Raw genomic sequence first — 26,485 nt, 5'->3', positions numbered from 1 at the left:
TAACTATCACCAGCTCAGTACCTGGCATGTGGGAATTTCTCAAATATTTGTTGAATGAATGAATGATTAAAAATGTTAAAGTCTTACTCATTTTTATAAAATGGTCATAAATTTGATCTAGATTTTGAATAGATGTGGACTCTCAGTAACTTTAGCACCATACCAGGTGTTGGGAATACAAAGGTGGTTACGATGTGATTCTTGCCTTCGAGTATTTTTGATCTGAAGCAGCCCAAGAAACTTTTCTAGTTTTTCAAAAAGCTCTTAATTTCTAAATACTTTCAGGATTTAGTCTTTCTTAATTTCTTCCTCCTTCTCTCTTTTTCCCTCTCCCTCTCTCCCATCTCTCTCTCACACCCTTCCTTCCTTTACTTTCTCTCTACCCCTTCTCCCCACCTCTTGTTTTCCCTCCCCTCCCCCCTTTAGCTCTTAATCACATTATCAGTACTGTAGTATAATGGTATAATAGTTGTTTATACAAACAGGTTTTATGTTTTTGCTCCAATACCCAAATTTTACAATTAAGTTCCTTTATAAGCTTTGGGTGAATGAAATTTAGCCCCAGAAATATAGTCACACCATCTATGTTGATTTAAATGAAAAATATTCTACTAACAAGTCAATTTGTAAAGTATTCCAAGATATATTTGTATTCTTTAACAGTAACAAGGCTTCTCTGTTCTTCCCACAAAAATCAGTGGAAAAAAGTATTTGCCAGGATCAGGATTCCTGGCACATACTTTTTTGGCTCTAAAATTGACTGTTATATAATGTTTTAGGGATTTGGTTTGCTGATTTAAAATTTCTGTGTTGTCTGAGTCTTTATAAAATGTTGATGGAATATATCACTGCTATTGAAAAGTGTAAAATACATTTCATTTGATTAACTTGTTGGACATTTACTTGTTGGTTCATATTTCTTGGATGCTTGGCCTGAAGGACTGAGTGGAAGAAAGATATTTCAAAAGCCTTATATAACCCTATTGTGCCACTTCTGATGTGCTTTAGTTTTGTTTTTAAAAATAATTATATAAATTTCTAATGTTTCTTTCAAAGTCTAATGTTTCTTTCAAATTTCTTACTGCAATTTTAGATCTGTTAGTGACAAAATATTTAACATGTAATATAATTTATAATCATAATCGATTTTGTGTAGGCTGTGCAACAAGTTATTACTAACCTACTGATTGGGCAGATAGAACTTCGTTCTGAAGATTCTCCAGATATTTTGCCATACTCTCATGAAAGACGAGTTGAAAAGCTTGTTGTTCCCCTTGGTGAAGAACTTGCCGCTATCCAAAAGGCATATATACAGGTAAACCATTTTTATCACAATTCAGGGTTTTAACTGATAATGTAATTACTTTAGTTAATATAATCTGAGAATATAGAGTTGTCATTTTATATGATTAATATGTTGAAAAATTCTTTGAAATTAAAAAATTTTAAATGATCATCATGTTTTATATGTACTGACACACTATTACTTAAAGAAGAAATACAAAATGATGGACCATTTCTAAAGCCAATAATAGCCTTATATGGTTTTGTATTTTTTTAAGTAAACCTCTTAATTGCGATGTAATATATCCCCACACATACACACACGTGCATACACACGTATATACAGCAGAGTGTACAAAACATGTGTACAGCTCAGAGACTTTTCACATAGAGAACACAACCATAATATGTATCCAGATTCAACCGGAAGTTTCTTTGTAAGGAAATTATTTTCAATATGTTCCTCCCTGAAACCTTATATAGCAATGGTTCTCAACTGGAGGTGATTTTGTCCATCTTGGCAATGTCTTGAAACATTTTTGGTTGTCATATCTGGAGGGGACGGGGAGTCCTTGCTACTGGCATCTAGTGTATAGAAGCCAGGAATGCTGCTTAACATTCTGCAATGGACAGGAGAGTCCCCCCAACAACAAAGAATTATCTGGTCCAAATGTCAATACTGTAGCTATTGAGAAGCTTCTTAGACAGTTTATCACTTTCAGTGGGAGAAATTTGAGGTAACACATTGTTTTTCTATAGTTTATAATTAGGACAACATCTTGTTTTCATATCTTCATTGCCATGGGTTAAAGGTGGCTGCAGATTCTTTGCCACTCCTCCCACTGAGACATAGGATACATTTCCCTTCCCTAGACTGTAGGCTGGCCCCTGTGACTGTCTTGGACCAATAGAATGTGACAAAGCACAAGCTAGCCATGTTGAGGAGAAAGGAAGAACCAGTAAGTAAGTAGCTAGAATTGAGGGTAGAGACATAAGGCCCCAGTTGAGCTATTTCATTTAGCCCCCGCCATCTGAGACTCCAGACGTCAGGAGCAAAGACAAGCTGTCAGTAGTACAGTGCCCTGACAGAATTCTTTTTTATTTTTAACATTTGCAATAATGTTAGACTTTCAGGAAATTTCCAATAATAGTTTAGAGCGTTCCAGGGGGAGATACTTGAAGAACATACAAATATCCTGTTTCTCAGCATATTTTTGCCCACTAATTTTAGCACACAATGATGGTTCTAACATACAACAGTTATTTCTGTAGTATTTGTCTAATTACTAATCAGTGTTTCCTCTTTCCCTCATTTCTTTTGCATTTGTTAATTTGAATTTTTCTATAATGAAGAGTTGTTTCTTTTCCCATATTTATTAATTCTTTATATCAGTATGGACTAATGGATTTTTTGTGTGTGTGGGTTAAGTCCAATAATATCATTATTAATTTTGTTGCTCAGTTTGTACCACCATTGGCCGTTGGGAGCTCCTTTAAGCTGCCTCCTGTGTTCTTTAGATATGTACCTTTTTTTTTTTTTTCAGAGTGGGGGGGAGGCAACACTTCCTAACTTTCTGGCATTACAACATATTTTATGCTCATTTGGTATTTTTTTGGTCCCAGCCATGGGATCAACCATTTCTCCAAGGAATCCTTGTTCCTTTTGCGGGAGAGCAAGAGCAGTATTTAGAAACCAAGATCTGGGCACTTGATAATTCTCATGTTCCTGTGGTTTCATAGCTATAGGCCCTCTCAGTGACCTGCTGGTATTCTTACCACAGAACCAAAATTGTGAACAAATCTAATGGTTGTTTTCATCTGTGATGTTTTGTAGTAGTTTGTTACGTAGGAATAGATAGCCGAAACATTCATCTATCATTTAACCTTTAATCAGTCTGTCTTAAAGAGAAGTTTTATAAGAATATGGTTTGGTTTTTGTTTTTCAATTATTTGTAACAAAATTCTAAGCATAATTAATTTAAGATAAGGCAAAATCTTTCCGGTAATCATCTCCTAAATAGGAATACATGGTTATGATGAAAATCATTCCACTTACAAGAATGTAAACATTGTAAACTGTGTAATTACATATAATAAGAATTTAGTCAATATTTTTAGAGTGCTTATTTAGGTAGTGTGATCAGCAAAACTGGAAGGGAGGGTAAATAAAAATATTAAAATAGTCCTATGTTAGGAAATAAAAATCAAGCAAAAATTTAAATAGTGTATTACATATTGCTGTGTAGGTCTTTATCTGGAGGTCTCTTTCTTCCCTTCACTGTGGCATCAAGCTCATTCCTTCATCAGGACCTTTTGTCTGCTGTTTCCTTTACCTGTAATGCTCTGCCTCAGAACCTCTCATGCTGGGCACACCTTATTGTTGAGATGTCAAATCTTACCTCTTCAAAGAGATTGTCTTTGTTCACCTTACTTATAGTGACCCCTTTTCCCTCAAAGACTATATTTTAGGTTTTTAAATGAATTTATTGTAACCAAAATTCTCTTTGTTCCCTTCTTTGTTCTTTGCTTGCCTCCACTGGTTGTAAACTGTATGAGAGCAGGGACTTCATTTGTCTTGGCCATAATATTCCCAGCATTTAGAACAATCCTTGATATGTAATAGATGCTTAATAAATATATTTTTTAAAAGATTTTATTGGGGAAGGGGAACAGGACTTTATTGGGGAACAGTGTGTACCTCTAGGACTTTTTTTATTCCCAAGTCAAGTTGTTGTCCTTTCAATCTTAGTTGTGGAGGGCGCAGCTCAGCTCCAGGTCCAGTTGCCACTTTCTAGTTGCAGGGGGCACAGCCCACCATCCCTTGCAGGAGTCGAACCATAAACCTTGTGGTCGAGAGGACGCATTCCAACCAACTGAGCCATCCGGAAGCTCAGTGGCAGCTCAGCTCAAGGTGCCGTGGTCAATTTTAGTTGCAGGGGGCGCTGCCCACCATTCCTCGTGGGAGTCGAGGAATTGAACTGGCAACCTTGTGGTTGAGAGCCTGTGCTCCAACCAACTGAGCCATCCGGGAAGGCAGCTCAGCTCAAGGTGCCTTGTTCAATCTTAGTTGCAGGGGGTGGAGCCCGCCATCCCTTGCGGGACTCCAGGAATTGAACCGGCAACCTTGTGGTTGAGAGCCCACTGGCCCATGTGGGAATCCAACCAGCAGCCTTCGGAGTTAGGAGCATGGAGCTCTAACCACCTGAGCCACCAGTCCGGCCCAATAAATATTTCTTAAAAGAATGAATTAACAAATGAAATTAAATGTACTCAAGGTAGTTTGATTTAGTTATTAGTCTACAGATATTTCCATGTGCTGGGCCTTGTTCTAGGCACTGAAGATGCAACAATGAAGAAATCAAGGCCATCCTTTCATTGTGCTTAGACTGGGGGAGGGGAGCAGAGTTAAGAAATAAACAGATAAACACATATTCATATGTCCTTCAATTATGGTTGGACCGAATAAATGGTTGTGCTGACTCTCATATGCATGTTATCTGGGGATAAATACCAAGTACTTTAAAATTTTAGGATTATCTTTTCTGTGCTTATTTAAAAATTCATTTTAGGATGAACTGTAATATATAATTTAATATGTAACTCCCATTTTAGTATGTGATGAAATAATTGTATTTGAAAAAAGCCTTCAAGCCAAGCTTAAACTAAATTTCTTTGAAATTTGCAGATTTTAGAAGCATTTGCCTGTTCCTTGATTCAGAGGAATCTTTTGATGAGAAAGGACATCGCCAATCTAACAAAATACCAAATAATTCTGGCAAGGGATCAATTTAGGAAAAACCCATCTCCAAATATTACGGTAGGTATTTTAAAATAAATTTTTTTTTTTTTTACTTTTTTTTTTTTGCCTTTGTGTGTGTGTGTGTGTATGTGTGTGTTGAGAGCCCACTGGCCCATGTGGGAATCGAACCGGCAGCCTTCGGAGTTAGGAGCATGGAGCTCTAACCGCCTGAGCCACCGGGCCGGCCCTAAAATAAATTTTTTTATGATAAAGTTTTTACTCAGAGCCAGGTTGAAATGTAAATAATGATTACTTTTTGGTATATACAGAGGGTGCCAAAAAATGTATACACATTTCAAGAAAGGAAAAAAAACTGTTAAAATTGTAATAGTATATAACGATGACAAAAGTTGCATACAAGTCATGTTTGACTTCTGCAATTGCAAGAGGTACTCAAAGTGGTTACCATCAACCTAATTTTAATACAGTTTTTTCCTTTTGTAAAATGTGTGTACGTTTTTTGGCACCGTCTGTGTATTAGTACTCATCAAGAATTCAGATATGATTTATGTAGTTTATAAAAGCATGAAAAAATCTAACAGGAATACAGTTTAATGATTTAAGATAAATTTATCTTATAACTTTTAGTTAAGAATTGATATTTTAGTTCATTTCAGTTTTGCAGTCAAAGGTCCATGAGAAGGCAGATCCTAAATAACTTTTAGACCCATAGCATTTTGTCTTAACTTTCGTTACCAAGGTTGGAGGAAGCTTCGCAGTAAGCTTCTTATTTCTAATCTTCATAGAAAAAAATAGGTGAGTAGGAACATATCCATCAAGCTAGGTTCAAAGTCAAGAAATGCTCAGTTTACTAGCACCAAAAGGCACTGGGTCTTTCTTGGAACTGAGAAGGAACACGTGCAAAAGAACAGGCATTTGAACAAAGGTATGAAGGAGACATGAGTAAGCCAGTTTGGCTGAGGTAAAGGATTGAGGAAGGCAGAGATGATAGTTAATCTAAGTGTGACCACATGGGAGTAGCTTTAAATGTGTCACCAGAAATGTGGAGTTTATTCTGTAGATTTGGGGAACCATTAAGGGAAACTTTTCTGTGAAATTGCGATATAATATACTAAACTTCAATAAAATATTTTTAAATTTCTGCTAGGAGTTCACGATTCATTGAAATTTTAAATAGTAAATCCCACAACTGTTGAACTTGATCTTACTGATGACAGTATATTTTACAGAGAGGTGGTTTTACCCTTTCAGGTAATTAGGCTGCCATTTTAGGACATTCATCACTCTCCTGAAAACATTTAAAATGATTGTCACTGACGTTAAATGCCACTAAAAATGTAAGCTAGAGAATAATAGTCTTTAGTAAAGGAAGATCATAAAATATATTCTCAGATTTAAAAATATATTATTTTAAAACTATCATATAGATACACCTGTTGTATGCTCCCAAAAAAGAAATGTATATACTTGACTTTTCCTTTAGAGTAGTGGTTAAAAGCACAAGGATGCTGGGACAAGTGTCCTAGGTTCAAATACTGACTCTACTATTTATCACCTGTATGAGCTTCTTCATCTATGAAATGGGCATAACAATACTACCTGCTTCCTAGGTGTTAAGATTAAATGATTTGTACAAATGACATGCTTATAACAGTCTCCTTGTTGTTAGATGTTATTATAGCATGCATAGTTGGTGTTAAATGTTAGTATTAAACAGTCTGATGAAGTATTTGTCCTGATGCCATAACATTCGTGAGGAAAGGCCCATATCTGACTTATTGTCCATTGTATCCCAAATATCTAGCTCAGTGCTTGACACATTCTAGATGGTTATTAAGTAGTCTAGAAAGACAAATCAATCTAATACTGCTAATAATTTATCTATAAAGAAAAACAGTATATGGTAAATATTTCCCGTCTTTCACTTATGCTTTTTAAAATGTAAGTTTCTGTTGAATTAAAGAAAAAAATATGAAGGGACAGATTTTATATGGAAAATACATTGGCACCTTTCCATAGCAACATCCTGTGACAGTCAACAGAACCAGTAAGTTCCACATGGAACGTGTGTCTTCATTCTTTTCTCTTGTTAAATTCGATATATGCTTGTTTTTTCTAGGAAGTACAACAAGGCAAAATCGAGGGAGAGTTTGCTCTTTGTATTAGTTTATGTCATGGTTATGAATTATTGCAGCAAATGGGAACGAGATCATTATATTTCTTCCTCTGTGGAATTATGGATGGAACTAAAGGTAAATTATTTAAAGAAATACTGACATGTAATTCTGACTAAAGACAAATATTGAACAGTTTGGGTTACTTAAAAATGCTGGGTTTTTTAAAAGCAGTGAAATCGTTTTGTAACAAATGGCCATATTTCTTTGTTTTCTATAAATTTCTGGAAAAAGGCAAGCCATTCCTTAATTCATATGTGAATGTGGAACTGGAAAAAGTTATGGTTTTCATGTTTAAATTGGAAAATTTTGCATTGATTGCTAAATAGTTATTTTTAATACATAATGAATTTGATTAGTTTTGCTGTTGATTTATAAGGAAAACCTTTTCTTGATTTCTGAAGGAATGACTCGGGCAAAAAATGAACTTAGCCGCAATGTGGACTTCATGAAACTCTATAATCATCTGCAGTGCCTGTTTGCACATACACGTAGTACGTCAGCAGATGGCATTTCTACAGTACAAAAAGGTATTGTTTTTCTTTTAAATTTTTATATTGCTTCCTCTTCATCAAAGTCAATTTTGAAATTTTGCTTCATTGATGCACATATCAATCTATACTGATATTTCTGTAGCAGTAGATCTATTAAATGCTAAAAGGGACACATAGAAGGGAATAAATAAATAAGTAAAATATAATAAAAAGGGATAACAGGGTAAATATATATTCAAACATATTTATAATGTAATAGAAGTTAGTAGTTGTTACTGATAGTAAAAAAATTCTTAGAACTACCAAAACTTGATTTATAGCTTAACGAAATATTTTTTTCCTTTCTATGTTCTTGCTTCCTGTTTGGATTCTCTCTCAAAATGAAATTTTTATAAAAATTCAAAATTTACTGTAAAGCTTATGTGCTATCCGGATGCTACTTAGTGTTTAAATAAAAAGAAAAAAGTTTTAACAAATTCATTTTGAAAAGGATAATTACAGTACATTAGTGTAATTGAGTATGGAAAAATATAGTAATATTATTTTGATGTTTTTTATTTTTTTTTATTTTTTCAGGAGATAAAGAATTTTTCTATAGTCATCCAAAATTAAAGAAATTAGAAGAAGTTGTAGTTGAACACTTCAAGTCATGGAATGGTAGGCCATATTTAATAGCCTCAAGACAAGGCAGAGTTATTGAAAAAGTTAAAACTCTGACATTGGTTTGTGCTAACATTTCTTATGGAGAAGATGGGCTTTTGATTACTCCGAATAATGAATATAAAAAAGCTCAGAATATTTGGGAGGATGGGGCAATGGTAGGAATGTTAAGAATACTGTAAGGTATGTAAAAAAGAAAAGTCAGACTGAGGCAATATAAGGGAAGCAGATAGTAAAATAATATACGAGTATATATGATGGTGGGAAAAGTGAGCTAGGTGAGGAGATAGTCCTGAGGGAGGCTGTTCTATAGGATATTAAAAGAAGCCTGTCTGTACGGTGATATTTGAGCTGTTACTGGATGGAAGTGAGGGAGCAAGCCTTGTGGATTTCTGGGGGAGGATCATTCCAGACCGAGAGAATAGCAGATTCAAAGGCTCTGAGGCAGTAGGGTGCTTAGTATGATTTAAGCCATGTAGAGTAGCAGAGTGACATGATCTGACTTACATTTTTAAAGGATCACTCTGGTGGTTTTGTGGGAAATAGACATTGATCAATTAGGAGGCTACTATAATGGTCTAAGATGATACGACGATGGTGGCTGTAGTAGTGGAGTTGCTAAGAAGTGGTCCTAGATTCTAGATATGTTTTGAAGTTGGAGCCAACAGTATTTGTTCATGGATTTGGACATAGGGTATGAGAAAAACAAAAGGAATCATAGGAGGGTGTGTGTGTTTATGGATGATTATATGAACAAAGAGAAAATTAAGAACAACATAGAGAAAAGAACAAATGTGTCAGGATGCTTTTGATACATCTAAGTGGAGATGTGTAGGCACTGGATAAGTGAATCTGGATCTCACAAGAATGGGCTTGGCTATTTGTATCATCTTACATATACACAAATTTTGCTGTCGTCAGCATAAAGGCGGTATTTAAAGTTTCAGGAATGGATGTGATTGCATCATCAGGGATGCAGTTGAGAGACGAGAGAGGGCCCAGAATGTAGTTCTGAAGAATAGTGACATTTAGGGTTCAGAGGAAGAAAAGCCCCAGAGGAGGTTAAGAAAGTAACCAGCCAAGTGAAAGTGTCCAAGAAGCTGACGGAAGAGACTGTTTCAGTAGGAAGGAGTGGGCTGTGATAAATACTGCTGAGAGGTGTGGTGAAATGAACCAAACATATGCATTGAATTTGGCACCATGGACGTTACTGATGACTATAAGGGAGCGTCAGTGGGATGAGGACAGGCAGGTAGGCTGTGGCTGGTGTGGGAGACACGCTTTGCACTGCAAGTAGCTCTTAGGGGTTGGTGAGATGCAGAGGCTTGCTGCTATGGAGACTCAAAGGAGATTTGTCTAGAATAATATTCCTGGCAGCAGCTGCTGTTACTTTTTCCTTCTGTATTGTGAATTAATTTTGTATTAAGTCATTTAGTCCTTAGGATTGTTATGGAGACTAAAGAGTTAATGTATAAAATGCTTAGTGTTGTCCCTGGCACACACATAGTGGTTAATATAATACAAGTCATATGGAAGAAAGAAGAATTGTCAAAGGCCCAAGCAAGCTTAAAAACAAAAGAAAACTAATAACAGAAAGTCCCACACAACTTGTAATTATGAGCCAATTATGTGCGAGTCTACATACTTTATACCATTTACTAGTTCATTTAATCATCGCCTGAATCCATTTTAGATATGAAGAAACTAAAGCTTAGATAAAATAACTACCATGGCCACATATTACCCAGGGAGTAAGTGACCCAGCCTTCAAGAGCACGTTCTTACGCCTGTATCTGCTGCCTCCCAAGCACAGAGACCTTGGGAGGAGCTGTGACCGACTGTAGGGCATACTCCGCAGTTATTGTTGGAGAATTTGAAAGTGTCAGTAGATTTGGGGACAATTCCATGGCCTGGATTAAGACAGTGTCTTTACTGAACAGAAAGGAAAGGGGAGGTTTATGAAGTCAGTGGGCACTCTGTGTTTCTGGGCTACTTACTGACTTAGAAGGTAAAAGGGAATAACAGGCATCAAACATGAACTGAAGGATTGTTCAAAAGTAATTCAGGTCATTTTTATTTGATTTGTTTAGGATTTTATTTTATGGCAGCCAATGAGTGATAAGGAGCCAAGGTTATTAAAATTACTAGGAAAGGTTGGAAAACCAGCAAAGGTTTACGATGTCTTAAATTATTTTTTTAAAAAATTATCACGAATTAGTGTATAGTTTCAGATTTGTCTTTTGAGTTAGTTGTCTGTATGCTTTTTAAAAAGGTGTAATTAAATATTTTTTGTTATATAGCTCAAAACACTTCTGAAAAGAAATGTGACAAGACCAGAGTTATGATCTTCTCTTCATTTCGAGATAGTGTTCAAGAAATTGCAGAAATGCTTTTACAGCACCAGCCAGTTATTAGAGCAATGACTTTTGTTGGACATGCCTCTGGGAAAAGCATGAAGGGTTTTACCCAGAAGGAGCAACTGGAGGTAATTATTTGTGGAGATGATGAAAATAAAATTAATTAGCTTTGCACTTATGCTTTTTTGTTTTAACTCACTGGTCAATTGGCTACTTCTTAAAGATAGTTTTACAGTAAAATGTATAAGTAAACAGGCTTTTTTTTTTTTTTTTAAAGTAATGTAAAGTGTAATTGTTAAGCAGAAAGGCTGTAGAATCATACTACCTGGGTTGGAATCCTGATTCTTCCATTTACAAGTTTCTTTACTTCCTGTGCCTCTCCTTTCTGTATCTGTAAACATACTTCATAGAGTTGTTATCAGCATTAAATGAAATTGTACTCTAGAGCATTCAATAAATATTTACTATTTACTTATTTTAAGTAAGTCACTTTAGTTATTTATTCCAAACAATTATCTCGTTTTTCTGTTGTTTAAAAATCTTAATTTAAAAATATGGTCAGAGGAAACCCTGGTGGTGTTTAAAGTATCGATATGCTCTGTGTAAGAGGTCTTAAGTTTTCTAAGTACTGTGATATGTTTTTTGGGGAAATTTTACAATGTTGATATTTATAAACTATACAAGTTTTTGCTGATTAGCTGTAGGTCTGCACTTGAGTAGTCACTGTCAATTAGGTGTATCTTTAATGTCTAATTCATTTTGATAGATCCTTTCTTGATTCTGTTAACATTAGTAGATGAGGAGTCCTGTTCTTCTATTACCTTTTACACCAGTCCTCGCTGCACTCAGAGGAGTCTGTTATGCTATTAATTCTGATTATAAGTACGTTAAAGGGTTCAGACATCCTACTGGGTGATTACTACTAATCTTAACATTTATGCATAAGTGAAATTTTATAAGTGAATAAAGTGGATTTTTGGATAGGGGGTCAAGCATTTTGAAATAAATACCCATAGTACCCAATCTGGTCTTCGGCCAATTTCATTATTGTCCAATGTCATTATTTCTTGAGTTTGTCAAGTACCATAAAAAACATTATTGATTTTGTTGACTTTGTCCTTTACTCACTTAAGTCAATAATACTTTTATGTATGCCAGGGTAGCAGCCCTTTTTATTACTCCTTTATATAATTGCTTTCATAACAGCACTTTTATTCTGAAATAAGCTTTAGTGCAAATAGCTGAAATTAAATTATTCATTTATTTAGAAACCAGTGATGAAGTCAGAGAGGAAGTGGAGAGCGCAGTTCTTTAGGGCCTTATAGGTAATTTCCATCTTAATGACAGTGGTTTTTACTCTGAGTGAGATGGGAAGAAGCCCTTGGAGAATTTGGAGCAGAGGAAGGTCATGGCCTGATGTATATTTTAAAAGAATCACAGTGGTTGCTGTCATCAGAATAAAGTATCGGGGGCTAAGGGTGGAAACAGGAGGACAAATTGGAAGACATTATAATTCAAGCTAAAGATGGTGGTGGCTTGTGCTATGGTGCTAGCAGGGAAGGTTTGGAGAAATGATTGGATTCTGGATATATTTTGAAGGTCGAGCTGACAGGATTTATTGACAAATTAAAGTGGGATGTGAGATAAAGGAGTGTGAAGGCTGACTGACTCCAGGGTTTCGGCCTGAGCAACTAAAAAGAGCTGCTATGAACTAAGTAGGTCAGACTGCAGGCATCACAGGTTTGGGAGAGAGTATCAGGAGCCTAGTTTTGGGCAAGTCCGCTGGCCTGGCTGTGAGATTAGTGGTTTTCACACTATCAAAATAGGGTTAATAAAATTGAAAGACCAGTTTATTTCCTGCCAGTACTTCGCGGGTACTTTTGAATATTACAATAAACATGAATTACTAGAAAAGTAAAATTACTGGAAAACAAAGTTCATGGTCAAATTTTTTTTTTATTGGAGTCAACAAACAGAATTACTCTGTCAGGCTTCTAAACCCTTACTTATAATTTTTGTACTTGTTGTCCAGTAATAACAGTAACCAGAACCTGTAATAATAGCACTGTTTTAAACATCAAGTATAGATACTGAATATACGGGGAGTACCAAAAAAATGTATACAAGTGGACACTTTGGTCAACGTTGCTCAAGTAATAGTTCGCTGTCATCAGAAGTGTCTGGACGCTGATGGTAACAATTTTGAGCACCTCTTTAATTGCAGAAGTCAAATGTGACTTGTGTTCATCTTTTGTTGTCAGTATATATTGAGTATTACAATTTTAATAGTTTTTTCCTTTCTTAAAATGTGTATACATTTTTTTGGCACCCTCTGTATAAGTCTTATCTCAGGTTCAACGATTCATGGAAATATATATTTGGGAATCATCATCGTAGATGAGACTGGATGAAATTACCAAGTGATTGAATGGAGATAGAGAAGCTGTCTAAAGACTGAACTCTAGGGTACTTCATTGTTATGAGAGATAGCAATGACTGATTCCTTAGGGAATCAGAGTAAGTGGCTAGTGAAATGGGAAAGACCAGGAGAAACTCCAGGAGAGTGGGTATCCTGGGGCCAAATGAGGAAGAGGGATTAAATGTAGAAATGGTGCCGGTAGGTCATATAAGATGATAACTGGGAATTGACCCTTGGCTTAAGAGAAGGGGAGGTAAATGAGTTTGAAAAGAACAGTTTTAATGGAATGGTGGAGGTAAGCCGCGACTTAGAAGAACTGGAGGTAGCAAGTATACAAGTCTTACAGATTTTTGCTGTAAAGGAGAACAAAGGTGGGAATGGTTGTTTGTGTGTGTTGGGATATATAACAGTATGTTTGTATGCTGATAAGAATGATCAGTTGAGAAGTAAAAATTGATGATAGAGCAGAGAGAAAGAGTATTGCTAGAATGATCTTTGAGTAGATGAGGGAAAGGGATGGGATCTAATACAAAAGTATAGGGATTGACCTCAGTTAAGAAAATGGATAGTTTATCCAAAATGACAGAGGGAAGGTAGACTATACAGTCAGAGAGAGGTACAGGTGGGTGAGTAGATGTGGCAGTGATACCTTGTGGAAGGTTTTTTTTGATTGCTCAGTTTTTGTCATGTCACCAGCTGAGAGTGAGGATAGGGAGAAAATGTTGGAAGTTTGATGAGAGGAGCGAGTAGGAAAGTTATCCAGGAGAATGGGAAAGTGAATGGATTAGGGAAATGCAAAATGATTTTCAGATAGCACCAAAGGCCTTTCAAGGTTAGAGGTTATGAGTCTCAAGTGAAACCGGTTAGCATGTTTTCCTCCAGCCATATTCAACTGCATGGGTATAGGCTCAGACTAGGTGGAAAGTGGAATATAACCAGTGTTGGAGGTTATAGGCAGAGAAATATGGAGTGCGAGAGGAACAATGGAGACCTTGCTCCCTTGCCCATGTCTTCAGTTTGGCTCAAATAAATTCATAAAAATTCTCTGTGGGTTTGGACGTTTTTTACATCGACAACTCTTACAGTCATATTTTTGGGTGGCATATTCTGCTACCCCTCACTGGAATGACAGTATAAACGGTAAGATATGAGAACATATTGTTGATATAAGGACATCCAAGCTTGTAGAGAATTTTTATTTTATAAGTTTATTTATTTGAGCCAAACTGACGACTTCTGCGAAACAAAATCTCAAATACTAAAGAGAATGAGTTTTGCAATTCCTTTTCTACATTTTGAATTAAGGGACAGTTGGGAAGATTACAGGAAGGTAGAAGAAAGCAGGGTAGGGGATTGGATTATAGGGTAGTTAAGATTATATGCTCTCTTGAGGGTCTGAAAAAGAGGCATCTCAGAGGTGTACAAAAACAATGGACAGTGCTGGCTTAAGGAAAATATAAACCCTTTTACTAAAGAAGTTATAGGCTGGGTGTGACTACCCACTTTAACCTGCCCATTTAGGAGTTCATGATCCAGTCACCCTGTGAGGTTACTTTCAGTTAGATTTCTTACAGCGCCTGTTTTCATCCACAAATTCTAGGAGTAATAAATCGTTTTTACTTTAGATACACCTAACAATAAATTTAGGTCTAGGATGTAATAAATAGCAGTAACTGCTCTGGGCCGTTTACCTGCCCTATACACCCCTTTTAGTGATGCTAAAAATAATATCTGAGGTTTCTCATTCATGTGGAAATTGTTAGCAAACTCTTTTGAAATTACAACCATTATTCAAGCAAAAGAATTAGGACTTCCCTTTGCATTTTACCACAATTTCTTTGGGTTTGAATTGCCGTTTTGCCACTTTTCCTAGTCCATAGTATGCAAGCCTATTTTTAATTTGATTTCACCATTTTGAGGCTAGTGGGAAAGGTTTGCTTTGATCTACAATTCTCTTACATTTGCATCTAGTTATTTTTAAATAATTTTGATTTCAGGTAGTGAAACAGTTTCGTAGTGGTGATTACAATACATTGGTTTCTACTTGTGTTGGTGAAGAAGGTTTGGATATAGGAGAAATTGATCTTATAATATGTTTCGATGCCCAGAAGAGCCCAATTCGTCTTATCCAACGAATGGGTAGAACTGGTCGCAAACGTCAAGGCAGGATTGTTGTGATCCTTGCTGAAGGACGAGAAGAACGTGTGAGTAAACTTAGAAACGATGTCAGCAGTGAAATTTTGAGAAATACGGACCAAAGACAAGTATCAATCTGTTAATATTCAAAGTCCAAACAATCTGTAGTTAGTTGGTTGATATTTTTCTTTTTGTATTAGATTCTGACTATTATTTTGTAATGAAGAGAATTTTTGACTGGATTCAGTTATCTAATTTTTATCCATATAAAAACACATTTTTGTGCTTCAGTATTAAGTTAGACACAACTTGATGAAAAAAAATCAATGTGTATTACTTTGTTTTACTGTTTCCCTGTGCTGAAAAAACAGAAGGCCTGTTTTTTTCTGTTTAGTTTAGGAACTACAGTGAGTTGAGAATGGTTTTCCATTTTGAAGAGGTGCTTAAATCAATCAGTCAACCAACCATCCAATTAACCAACCAACAAGAATGTGCACCAGAGATAGTATGTGGCCTGCAAAGCCTAAATTATTTACTTTCTGGCCCTTTATGGAAAACTTTGCTGGTGCCTATTCTAAGTGATAAGGGATGTGAGTTATATTCATACTTTGCTACAGTCTCGGGTGACTGTCCTTCCTAATACGATGCCATACGTAATATTTTCTGTTTGTTACACTGAAGTATTGACTAACTTTTGTAAATCTGTTTCTGTAGCCAAATATATAGTTTCACATTAAAACCTTTTAATTAATTATGATAGTTTTTCAAAATTTGATTTCAAATGTTTATATACCCTTTAAAAACCATCTTGAGTAATGAATTTTCCCCCAATATTCTTCATATAATTTTTACATATTCTTATGTAACATCCAGTTGTCTATAAAATGACCCCAGTAAATGACCTGTCCGGCAGCTTGTAAAAGTCTATGTATTATCAATGAGTGGGACTGGATTTTACCTAATTGTGATTACCCTAGGTGAATCACTTAAGCTCTGTATTCAGGTGGTAGTTTTCTTATTTGTAAAAGGACCATAACGGTCCACCATTATCTCTGTGCTGGGCAGTGCTCTAAGCGCTTCAGATGCATTACTTCATTTAATGTTGTCAACGATCCCTTAAGGGGAATAATGCTTTTCTTGTGTACAGTAAAGAAAACTGAAGTGTAGCGAGATGAAGTAAGAAGATGAAATAAAGGAATAGTATTTTAAAAATCAATTTCCACTCATATATAAATATCAGCCTTATTTAAAAACAGCAAGATACTAAATAAAAGATTTCCTTTATGCAATTTAGTTACTAAGGTAGGCTTTTATAATAATAGATTTTGAAATTATTTTCCATAAGAGTTAATTGAACCGGCTTCAAATTCAAGACAACAGATATTCTATTCCCTAAGTATTTAAGTGCATCGGAGTTTAATTTACTGTTTAGAATAAACTCAAACTAATATAATTGCTTGTTATGGCTAAGTGATTATTATAGAAATAATATAATTTGACATTCATTTGTTTTTGCAGACTTATAATCAAAGTCAGTCCAACAAAAGAAGTATTTATAAAGCTATTTCAGGGAGCAGACAGGTCCTTCATTTTTACCAAGGAAGTCCACGAATGGTTCCTGATGGAATCAATCCAGAATTACACAGAATGTTCATCACACATGGTGACTATGAACCAGAGAAGCCTTCTCGGAACTTGCAGCGTAAGTCGTCTTCCTTTTCCTATAGGAATGGTAAATAAAAAATTTTGTGTTTGAAACATGCATATTTTTCCTGTTGGTTCACAGATCATATATTGATATATTTCTTCTTTGAGAAACTTAGTGTGCATTCTAGGATGTTATGGATATTGTCTTTGGAAAGGAAAGGATACGTGGTAAAGGGAAAGAGACACTGGCAATGCAGACCAGTAGAAACTCAGTGATGGGAAAATTAAAATATATTCTACCAACCCCAAGATTTCTCTTGACAAAATGTAGAAAAGAAAGAAAACAGTTTTATTATGGAATAAGCATTAAACCAGATTATACTGTGTGTACTGCAGGCAATCCACTAAGATTAATACAAAGACAGAAAGAAATTCTACCCTATTCGTTACCCTGAATACTTAAAATCCTTTATATACATATTCTCAAGATTAACAGCAGTTTGTCCTCATGAGGACAGCACCTTTTGCTATACATTCTTTGATAGTTCATCCCAAATTCACCTGGTTATTGAGGTAGGCATTTGTTATTAATAGTTAGTTGCTTTCATCCAATGAAATAATAAAACTTCTCTTATTTCTATGACAAGCATATAGTGACAGCTCAGAGAAAGGAACCTAAGCCAAACTCCCCTGGTGACTGGGAGATAGGAATACTATCTTTCTTGATGTTTAAATTTCAAAGAGACTGCTCCTAGACCCTTAAAAAACTTCTGGTTGAAAGCTGGCTAAAGGTTCGCTTAGCCTTCACGAAGGTCTGCATACATACCCAAGGGTTAAAGAAAGGGTTCACAAATATCAAGTATCTCTGGAATTGCTCTAAAAAAGGGGATGGGGGAGAAGGTGAAGGGATTAGAAAGTGCAAAATAGTAGTCATAATATAGTCACAGGGATATGAAATACAGTATGGGGAATATAATCAATAATGTAAAGATTATGTAGGGTGCCAGACGGACACTGGACTTACCAGGGGGATCACTTCATACTGTGTAGATGCCTGACCACTGCACTATACACCTGAAGCTGAAGTTGAATAATATTGAATGTCAGCTATAATTAATTAAACATATATATGTTTATATATATCACTGAGAGATATATATATACATACATATATGTATGCATAGCCACGGGATGTGGAATACAGCATAGGGAAGATAGTCAGTGGAATTATAACAGCTATGTACGATGTCAGACCGGTAGTAGATTGGGGGTTGTCACTTTGTGTGGGGTGTAAATGTCTATTACATTGCTTTGTACACCTGAAACTAATAAATAAAATAAATAAAAACAAAAAGGAAAGAGAATGGTTTCTTTCCCTTTCCACAAAGGAGAAAATTATTTTTTTTTCTTTTTTAAAAGAAACAAATAGTGGTGAAGTTAGACTAAGTTATTGGTGATATTGAGCCAGTGAGAAACAAATCTTTTGATGCCAGGGAGCATAATTAGTAATGTGAGTATTGCTAGCTTAAGAACTAGAGATTTTGGTGATATCAAGAAAATGACTTGAAATGTTAGCACTTTGAAAATGAAAACTAAAAAGTTTTTCTTTTGAATTTCACTTAATCTTTAAGAAGGGCTTTTAAAGAATCACAAAATCATGGAATTGTATTTTCAGATTTGGGAGGAATCTTAAGGGTCATCTTGTCCAACTCCTGTCAAGATAGGAATGCTTTCTGCTGCCTTCTTGTTAAATGCATATCCAGCCTCATCTTGAATGTCTCGGGTAAAGGAAATTGCATTCCTTTGTGAGGGTTCATTCCATTGTTGGTCAGCTCTATATAGAAGGTTCTTCCTTATGGTGAAAAATCTGTCTTTGTACCTTTTTCTCACTGATTTGGGTTTGTCTTCTAGATACAAGGAATGGTGATGTACATTCACACAAGGAATGGGTTACCCAGGTAACCCATTGTAGCAATTTACGTATTTGAAGAAAGCACCTCTCAAGTTTGTTGCTCTGGTTTTCATACCATGACGTTTCAAGGTCCTTTCCCTCCGAGTCACCGACTTTGGACTCACTTTAATGTGTTCTTTCCCTTAACTCAGAGCCATTAATCAACGCTTTTTGGATATGTCTGTTAAACCTAATACAAATCCACTTAATAGGATTTTTTAACAAGACTGTGCCAAATTTTTGGTTAAAAAGACAAGATAGTATGTATTTTGAATTCTCTTGAATTTATTAAACTAATAACATCAAAACTTGATTGGCTTGGCATAAATTATTCTTAGTGATCACTGTATTTTTATAAATGTTAATTATGTTTAATTAATCATATGTTTAATATGTTTAATAATTATTTCTAAAATGCTACTAGGAATAGATGGCAAATGTCTTTAGAAAGAAATCCAGAACCTGTCCTTTTTTAAAAAATTGAGATAACATTAGCTCATCTTCATTTTTCTGTACTTTTTTTCCCTTTTTCCCTGTTTTTTCAAGTGTCAGTGATTCATCTTGCCAAGATTTTGTGTATAAATGTAATCAACATATTAGTATATAATTCATGTGGGCTTAGAAGCCTGAATTTATTTAAAGTGACTCGGAGAGTGGAATACCTTCCTATTTCAAAGCCTTAGAGCCTCAGATTGTTAGATCTAAAAGTGACCTGAGAGATCACTTAGTTCAAACCCTTATTTGACAAAAGCTCCTAATAGTATAGTATAGTATAGTATAGTATAGTATAGTATAGTTTCCTATTTCTAATTCATTAGTCTTTCTGATTTTTTTTTTCTGCCCTTAAATGTTTCTGACAAGAGTTCCTGCTTTATAATGTTTATCCTTTCCAGCTTGTCAATTTTCCTTTATAGAGATTATGGAAATCAAAAAGGGTTAGTTTATGTTTTTTAAAAAGTATATTATTATGTCATTTTTTAGAGCAGTGGGTATTTTCCGCCTCCTTCAGACCTCCCTCCCACACCCCAAGATATCACCAAAATCTCCATAGTTCTTTAGCTAGCAACACTCATTACTAACTGTGCTCCCTGGAACCAAAGTATTTGTTTCTCACTGACTCAATATTTAATACTTAAGCTAAAAATCCTTTTTCGTCTTGGGGTTCCCTCCCTCCGCAAGCTTCAGATAGCCTTTCCAATAATGTTATGCTAGAATCATGGTACTAGTTTTTATTTGTAAGTTATCTGACTGTTCTGTGCTGGGTCTTAGACATGGAAATGGAGAGAGTCCCAAAATGGCCAGGACTGAGAGCCTAGCTACCTGGCTCTGTTCTGTTAATGAAATCATTACCAAAAGTTAGCTCCTAGACAGAAGGGTGGATTACGTAGTCCTTTCAAAGAGGTGAGAGACATTTAGGAGATATGTGGAAGCAGGAAGTGATTACCAGAGTGATTATATGAAGAATACTAGTTTTAAGGAATTGAGTCAGTGATTTAGCAGAGATGGGTAGACAGACAGTTGATGTTGTATATTTTGTGTTTGCCTAGCAGAGTTTTTAACCACTGTTCAATTACTATTCCATTTGTAGGAATGAGGCAAAGTAATTCAAAAAAAGGTTGGTTCTTATCAGAAGAAGAATTTAAATTATGGAACAGACTTTACAGATTAAGAGACAGTGATGAAATTAAGGAAATAACATTGCCTCAAGTTCAGTTTCTGTCTTTACAAAGTGAGGAAAACAGACCAGTAAGTCGAACATGTTTTCAGAATATTAAATTCTAAGTTTGTAAAACTTCTACTTTTCTTATATTCTTTATTGTATATGTATCTTTACATGAATGTAATATATTTACATAAATTCTGCTTTTTCTTCATTACTTTCTACCATATGAAAATTTATATGTAGGCATAATTTACATGATATGTTACTCTGCAGTATACCATAGTTAGATTATTTCCCTGTTGTGTTTTGGAATTCTTTTCAATATATTAACTAACATAAAATTATGCTGTTATGAGTATCTTTGGTTTTTATTTTTCATTTTGAAATTGTAGTAAAACTTTAACGTGGATGTTATTTATTTTGTTTTATGAACAAATTATTGATGAACTTAATAAAAGTCAAGAGAATGTGTTAAAGTGACTTATCTGCCTAAAGAGTTGGAGAATAACCTGAGAAAAAATTCGTTTTAGAGGTCTATAGTACTTGAAATATATGGCTATTCAGAATTTGTGTTTTATTCATTAACGGGAAGAGAGGCATGAAGAATTGGGATTAGTATTACTGAGAGATTATAAATGCCTCGTTATTAGATTATGGGATATAAATGTAGCAAAATAGTAGTTTTGAAACCACACATTTTCTTAAATATTTGCTCTTAACATGGAACTATATAAACAGGAATATAGTCAAGTAGTAACTCATTTAAGCATTAAATTACATTTATTTAAATATATATTTAAAGGGCAACTTTGTACTTTGTGAAATTATTTTCTTTTCTGAGAATTTATTTGAAAGTATCTAAATGAATTCAAATTTATGTTAGGCTGATTACCTATGTATTAAGTGGTTGTTTTTTTAAATCAGTTTGTGAAATCTGAGTATGTGTGTTTTTATCATTTTTATTATTTTTAAAATCATTCATCAAGACTCAAGAACCAACCATCGGAATGCGTCAACTCTCTCTCTCTGAGTGGAGACTATGGCAGGATCGTCCTTTTCCTACATATCAAGTTGACCATTCAGATCGATGCCATCATTTTATAAGCATTATGCAGATGATAGAAGAAATAAGACATGAAGAGGTTGGGTTTTATTGTAACTTTCTCTTGGTGGCATGATGGTAGAAACTAGAATACTTAATCTTTATTCTTCTTAATTTGAAGTCATTATAATAAACAAGTATTTATTATAAATAATTATAGCTAGATATTTTGTTTTTCTATATAGCTCCTTGTGATCTCAATAAGGATCCAGTTTTCTGCCTTAGACGTAGACTTAATTAGAAGAACATCATCTAATAGACCAGAGTTAGATTTTAATATACTTAATGACTGTTATAAACGGTTTGTAAAGCTAATTTAGGATTCTTGTTAGATGGGATTTATTGAAATAGTCTCCTTCACATAGGTCATTTGGTATGTCTCTTATACCCTGTGGTAGGTTAGAGAATTATTGATTCCTTGTGCAGTTCTTGATTATTCCTTGAGAGAGTAAGAATGATGAACCTATTATAAGAGTGAAATCCAAAATGCCTGGGTTAGATTCTAACACTACCTCTTGTGCATCTGTGAAGTACTTTATCTCTTTGTGCTCAGTTTCATCGGTAAATGGGGATAATGATAATACCTTCTTCATAGGGTTGTTATGAGGATTAAATAACTTAATACGTGTAAAGCACTTAGACTAGTAATATAGTAAGTACTCAGTAGATTGTCGCTGCTTTTTTATTACTAATTATTGTTTATGAATGCATGTAGATAAAGGAATTAGTGGTGAATCCCAGCAAAACTTGTGCCATCAAAGTAACACATACATACTTGGTGTCCTCCATAGGTCATTCTTTGTACCAGGCCCTATGGCTACATCAGTGAAGAAGTCAGATAAAATATTCTGTCTATGGGGAGCATATAGACTACCAGGGAGAGAGACATTCTCACATTAATGTTTATTGTATTTATTATTTAAAAAGTGGAACGTTAACTGCTTAAGTCCCTGAATAGTCGAGGGATCCTGACTAAAATAACATTCATGGGGAGGAGGGAAGGATGAGCTAGGAGTGGCGGGGACTAGTTTTAAATGTAGAGATAAGTATGACTTAGAAATTCACTGAAAGAGTTCTTGGTTGGGAAGTTCGTTAAAAATAGTATATTCTAGCTTAAAGCCTACCAGACATACAGGTACTACCATTATTTCAGATGTTTAAAAGCTGTTCTTAGTTTAACTTCATCAGGAGAGTAAATTCAATGTATGTATGTGTGTTTTTCATTTATATACGCATTAATTTCTTAATTATTTGTTTTTAGGAAATTAGAGTAATCGTTTAAATGTTAGAAGTCAAAAAACTTAGAGTTCATAATTTTATTTTCCGTATTCATTAAATTTGTTCTTTCTACAAGTAGTTATCATGGGTCTTCCATGTATTAAGCACTGGGGATACAGAAATATTAACTGATTAAAGAAATTTATCATAATTTCACAGTAGTAAGATTTATAATTTGTTTGATTTATCAGAATAATTTTTTAAGGTAAAGGAAAATCTTTTGAATAATGTAGTATTGTTTAGAAAATAGTTTAACAGTAAAACTCATCTGTTAGAATTGGCTTTTTTGTTTTGTTTTATTTTTCTGTGACTCTTTCACTTTCCTTCTTTGTAGGGAGAATGCAGCTATGAATTGGAAATTAAACCTTATTTAAAAATGGAAGATGTTAGCTCAACATTTAGTGCTCCCAGGAACAAATACAATCTTCTTGCCAACGGCACCTTTAGTAATAACAAGAAATCTTCATTTACAAAGAATACAAATCAAGCCAGTTCGTTCTCAGTGACAGAATCTGATGATGAATGTGCTGAAATTTTTCAACAAACTCATATCAAACCTACTAAAATTGTTTCTCTAAGGAAAAATGCTCCTAAAGAACTGAGAAAAGATCGACCTAAAAAAGAAAATGATGTTGTTATAAATTCTGTAGATACTGGTGGCAGTTCAGCTGCTGAAAATATTTTTCAGGTAGACCTAAATGATAAAAGGGCATCAGATACAGATGAAGTTGCTGCCGCATGTGCTGTCAGTGAAAATGTTAACCAGCCATGTGGATTATTAACAGAATGTCAGTATACAAATAAATCTGCTAGTTCATTTGCTGGGAAGTTTTCAGATTCTGGTTATAACAGTTTCAGTGATGAGAAATCTAGTTTATCGAGTTTATTTCTTCCATGTGAGGAAGAGCTTTGTATAGCTAGACAAGATGACCAATTTTATAATTGTTATTCCTTAACAAAAGAGGTACTTGCTAATGTAGAGAGATTTTTATCTCATTCTCCTCCACCTCTCAGTGGACTCTCAGATTTGGAATATGAAATTGCCAAGGGTTCTGCCCTTGAAAATGTGCTTTGCCTACCTTACAGAGAGTATTTACAAAATGATAAATCTACCTGTTTAATGTCACATTCAGCTATAAATTCTCAACAGAATTTAGAAGTGAATTCACTTAAATTTATTAATCATCCTCCTGAAAAAAACTGCCTTTATGGTGCAACTAATGATAAGATTTCTGATGAGCCAAGCTTCTATGGCTATGATGATAAAGTACCTAAAGATATTAAAAATGAAAATTTAGTATGTAAAAATCATACTCAAATAAACACAGGCTCTCCTAAGTGTTTTGCTGAAGAAAACAATTGTGCTGATAACAATGGCCTCCCAATATTGTTCACTGATCAGGATGAGAGTTTACTACTATTTGAAGATGTTAATGATGAGTTTAATGATGTAAGCCTTTCTCCCTCAAACAGTAAATGCAAATCTTTACGTATGTCAGACAAAACTGATACAGGCGAAATGACATTGGTCTCTCAGTTCTTAATTTCTGATGAACTTTTGTTAGACAACTGTGAACCCCAAGATCAAATTATCTACGGTACTAGTAGTTGGAAATCTCATGAAGATATGACAGGTGTACGTGAGGAAAAACTGAAGAATGATGAATATGTTTTTGACTACTCTAAGGATTTATTTTCTGTTACCTTTGATTTAGGATTTTGTAGTCCAGATTCTGAGGATGAAGTATTGGAACATGCATCAGATACAAATAAGAATAAATTTTTAGATGGTTTATCTGGAAGGTATTTGGATAGTAAGGAGATAAGTGCTGCAAATTATGTTTCAAATCAACCAGTAATATCAAGGGATTATGTTGATAGTTCTATAAATAGAACCATTACTGTCTCATCAAGTGAAGATAAGCAGAGCCCAACTTCTGCACGTTTTTCATTGAGTACAGCAAAAAATAAACAATTTATGTCTCCTGTTTATTCTCAGTTTGCTTTGCCAGTAGGAGAAAAAGTTATGAGTACACCACTTTCTGAATCAAACACATTGAACTCATTTTCTAAACAGAGAAAAGAAATGCCTAGGACGCTAAATTCTAACAAAGGAAAAATAAATCTACAAAGTTTCAAAGAAACATTGAATTCCACTTTTGATGATTCAGGACTTTGTATAGAAAGGGCTAAAAGCAGGGAACAAATCAGTCTGCCTCAAGCCTGTTATTCTGCTGAAGGTAAGATTTCATCTTTATAAAACATTAATCTTTCTAGAATAATTAGGTAACCTGTAATTCAAAATGTAATTTCTCAGTATGTGATGTATTTAATTAGATAATGCATTATATATTTCTTAAGTGGATGCTTACTGATGTACGATTTATCTACATAAATATTTGTGGCATGCACCCAAGGGAAAGGTATTACACTGTGAATAGAAGTGTAAGATTTGTCCATAGGCCGTGATTGTAAAACAAACCATTGTGTGATATACATATTTGAAAAGATACTAGTAAAATGTGTAAGTAACTACTAAAGGAATAATAAGATAGTGTGTCTCCTCCCTTGTCACGAGGGTTTTGAGGAGCAAGGAGGGTGGTGCAGGGTTAAGAAAAGACAGTAGCCGTGAATAGAGTGCGAGCAGGGCCAAGGGTCTCCAGCCTCAAGGACTGAGCCCTGAATTGGGCCTATGCACAGGTTTTATTAGTTAGGTGAGGAAGCAAAGGAGATAAAGCTTGTCAATCTCAAGATCTGTGAATCCTATACATCATAATAGGAAACTGATTTAAGCCAATCACCCTGGCCTGCAGGCAGCAGAACCTTAAGTCTCAGGATGAATGTACTTCCCCAAGGGACAAAACCTTTATGCATATGAATAGATGGAGAGTACACCATTGAATCTCTTCCCCTGCAGGTAGTGGGAAGGAATGCAGCCACAGAGGCAGAGGCTTTCCTTAGCCGGGTGAAGGTGGGGGGCTGTGCCCACCTCTATGAACCCCTTGGGTTCTCCTGTTGGTCCCCACTTAACTGCGCCTGTCTTGAGTTGCCCCCTCCCCCTCCTGTGGGGAATCTTACTCGTCATTGGCTGACCAGCCATCTTTCTGGGGCCAAACAGGGAGACATAAGGTGCAAGCACAAAGGTGAAGCAAAGTCCCTGAAAGGATCTGTCTCACAGACTCTCCTTGCTTTAGGGGCAGGTACAAGGAGACAGATGGGTAGGCTGCTGCGTGGCCACAACAATGGATGTTTAGGAGATTCAGAACATGTCAAAATTTTGAACTGGATTAGATTGGAAACACAGATTTTTTTTAATGTAGATTTTCATTTTGGCTCCTCAGGAATATTTATGAGGGATTTGTTGAAAATAATAAAAAGAATTTGGATGTTATAAAATGAAGAAAACAAAGGCTAAGAAGGAAAGTGTAAGATTTTGGTGAGATAGTCTAAAGTAGAGGGTTATAATAGCAAAACAGTTGAGCAATAAGAGTGTGTTTGGAGGACTGAGACAAAACCACAGAAGATGCATTTCTGTTATCTAATTTACAGAAAAGCTAGAA

The 26,485-nt window shown here is 35.0% G+C and overlaps 1 protein-coding gene across 1 annotated transcript in view; it reads left to right on the top strand.

Moving 5' to 3' along the window:
* The window catches only part of FANCM (FA complementation group M), a 50,360-nt gene that overhangs the window by 6,567 nt on the left and 17,308 nt on the right, over positions 1–26,485 (top strand). Inside the window, exons 4-14 of the mRNA XM_081047724.1 lie at positions 1,157–1,315; positions 4,970–5,101; positions 7,164–7,296; positions 7,623–7,748; positions 8,289–8,369; positions 10,673–10,857; positions 15,146–15,352; positions 16,803–16,986; positions 20,471–20,628; positions 21,532–21,687; positions 23,260–25,165. Of these exons, the coding sequence (XP_080903850.1) occupies positions 1,157–1,315; positions 4,970–5,101; positions 7,164–7,296; positions 7,623–7,748; positions 8,289–8,369; positions 10,673–10,857; positions 15,146–15,352; positions 16,803–16,986; positions 20,471–20,628; positions 21,532–21,687; positions 23,260–25,165 (3,427 nt within the window). The remainder of the gene's footprint in view (positions 1–1,156; positions 1,316–4,969; positions 5,102–7,163; positions 7,297–7,622; positions 7,749–8,288; positions 8,370–10,672; positions 10,858–15,145; positions 15,353–16,802; positions 16,987–20,470; positions 20,629–21,531; positions 21,688–23,259; positions 25,166–26,485) is intronic.

The sequence above is a fragment of the Rhinolophus hipposideros genome (assembly GCF_964194185.1).
Source record: "Rhinolophus hipposideros genome assembly, chromosome: 5".
NCBI classification, from domain to species: Eukaryota; Metazoa; Chordata; class Mammalia; order Chiroptera; family Rhinolophidae; genus Rhinolophus; species Rhinolophus hipposideros.
This window is presented reverse-complemented; position numbering and strand designations above follow the sequence as displayed.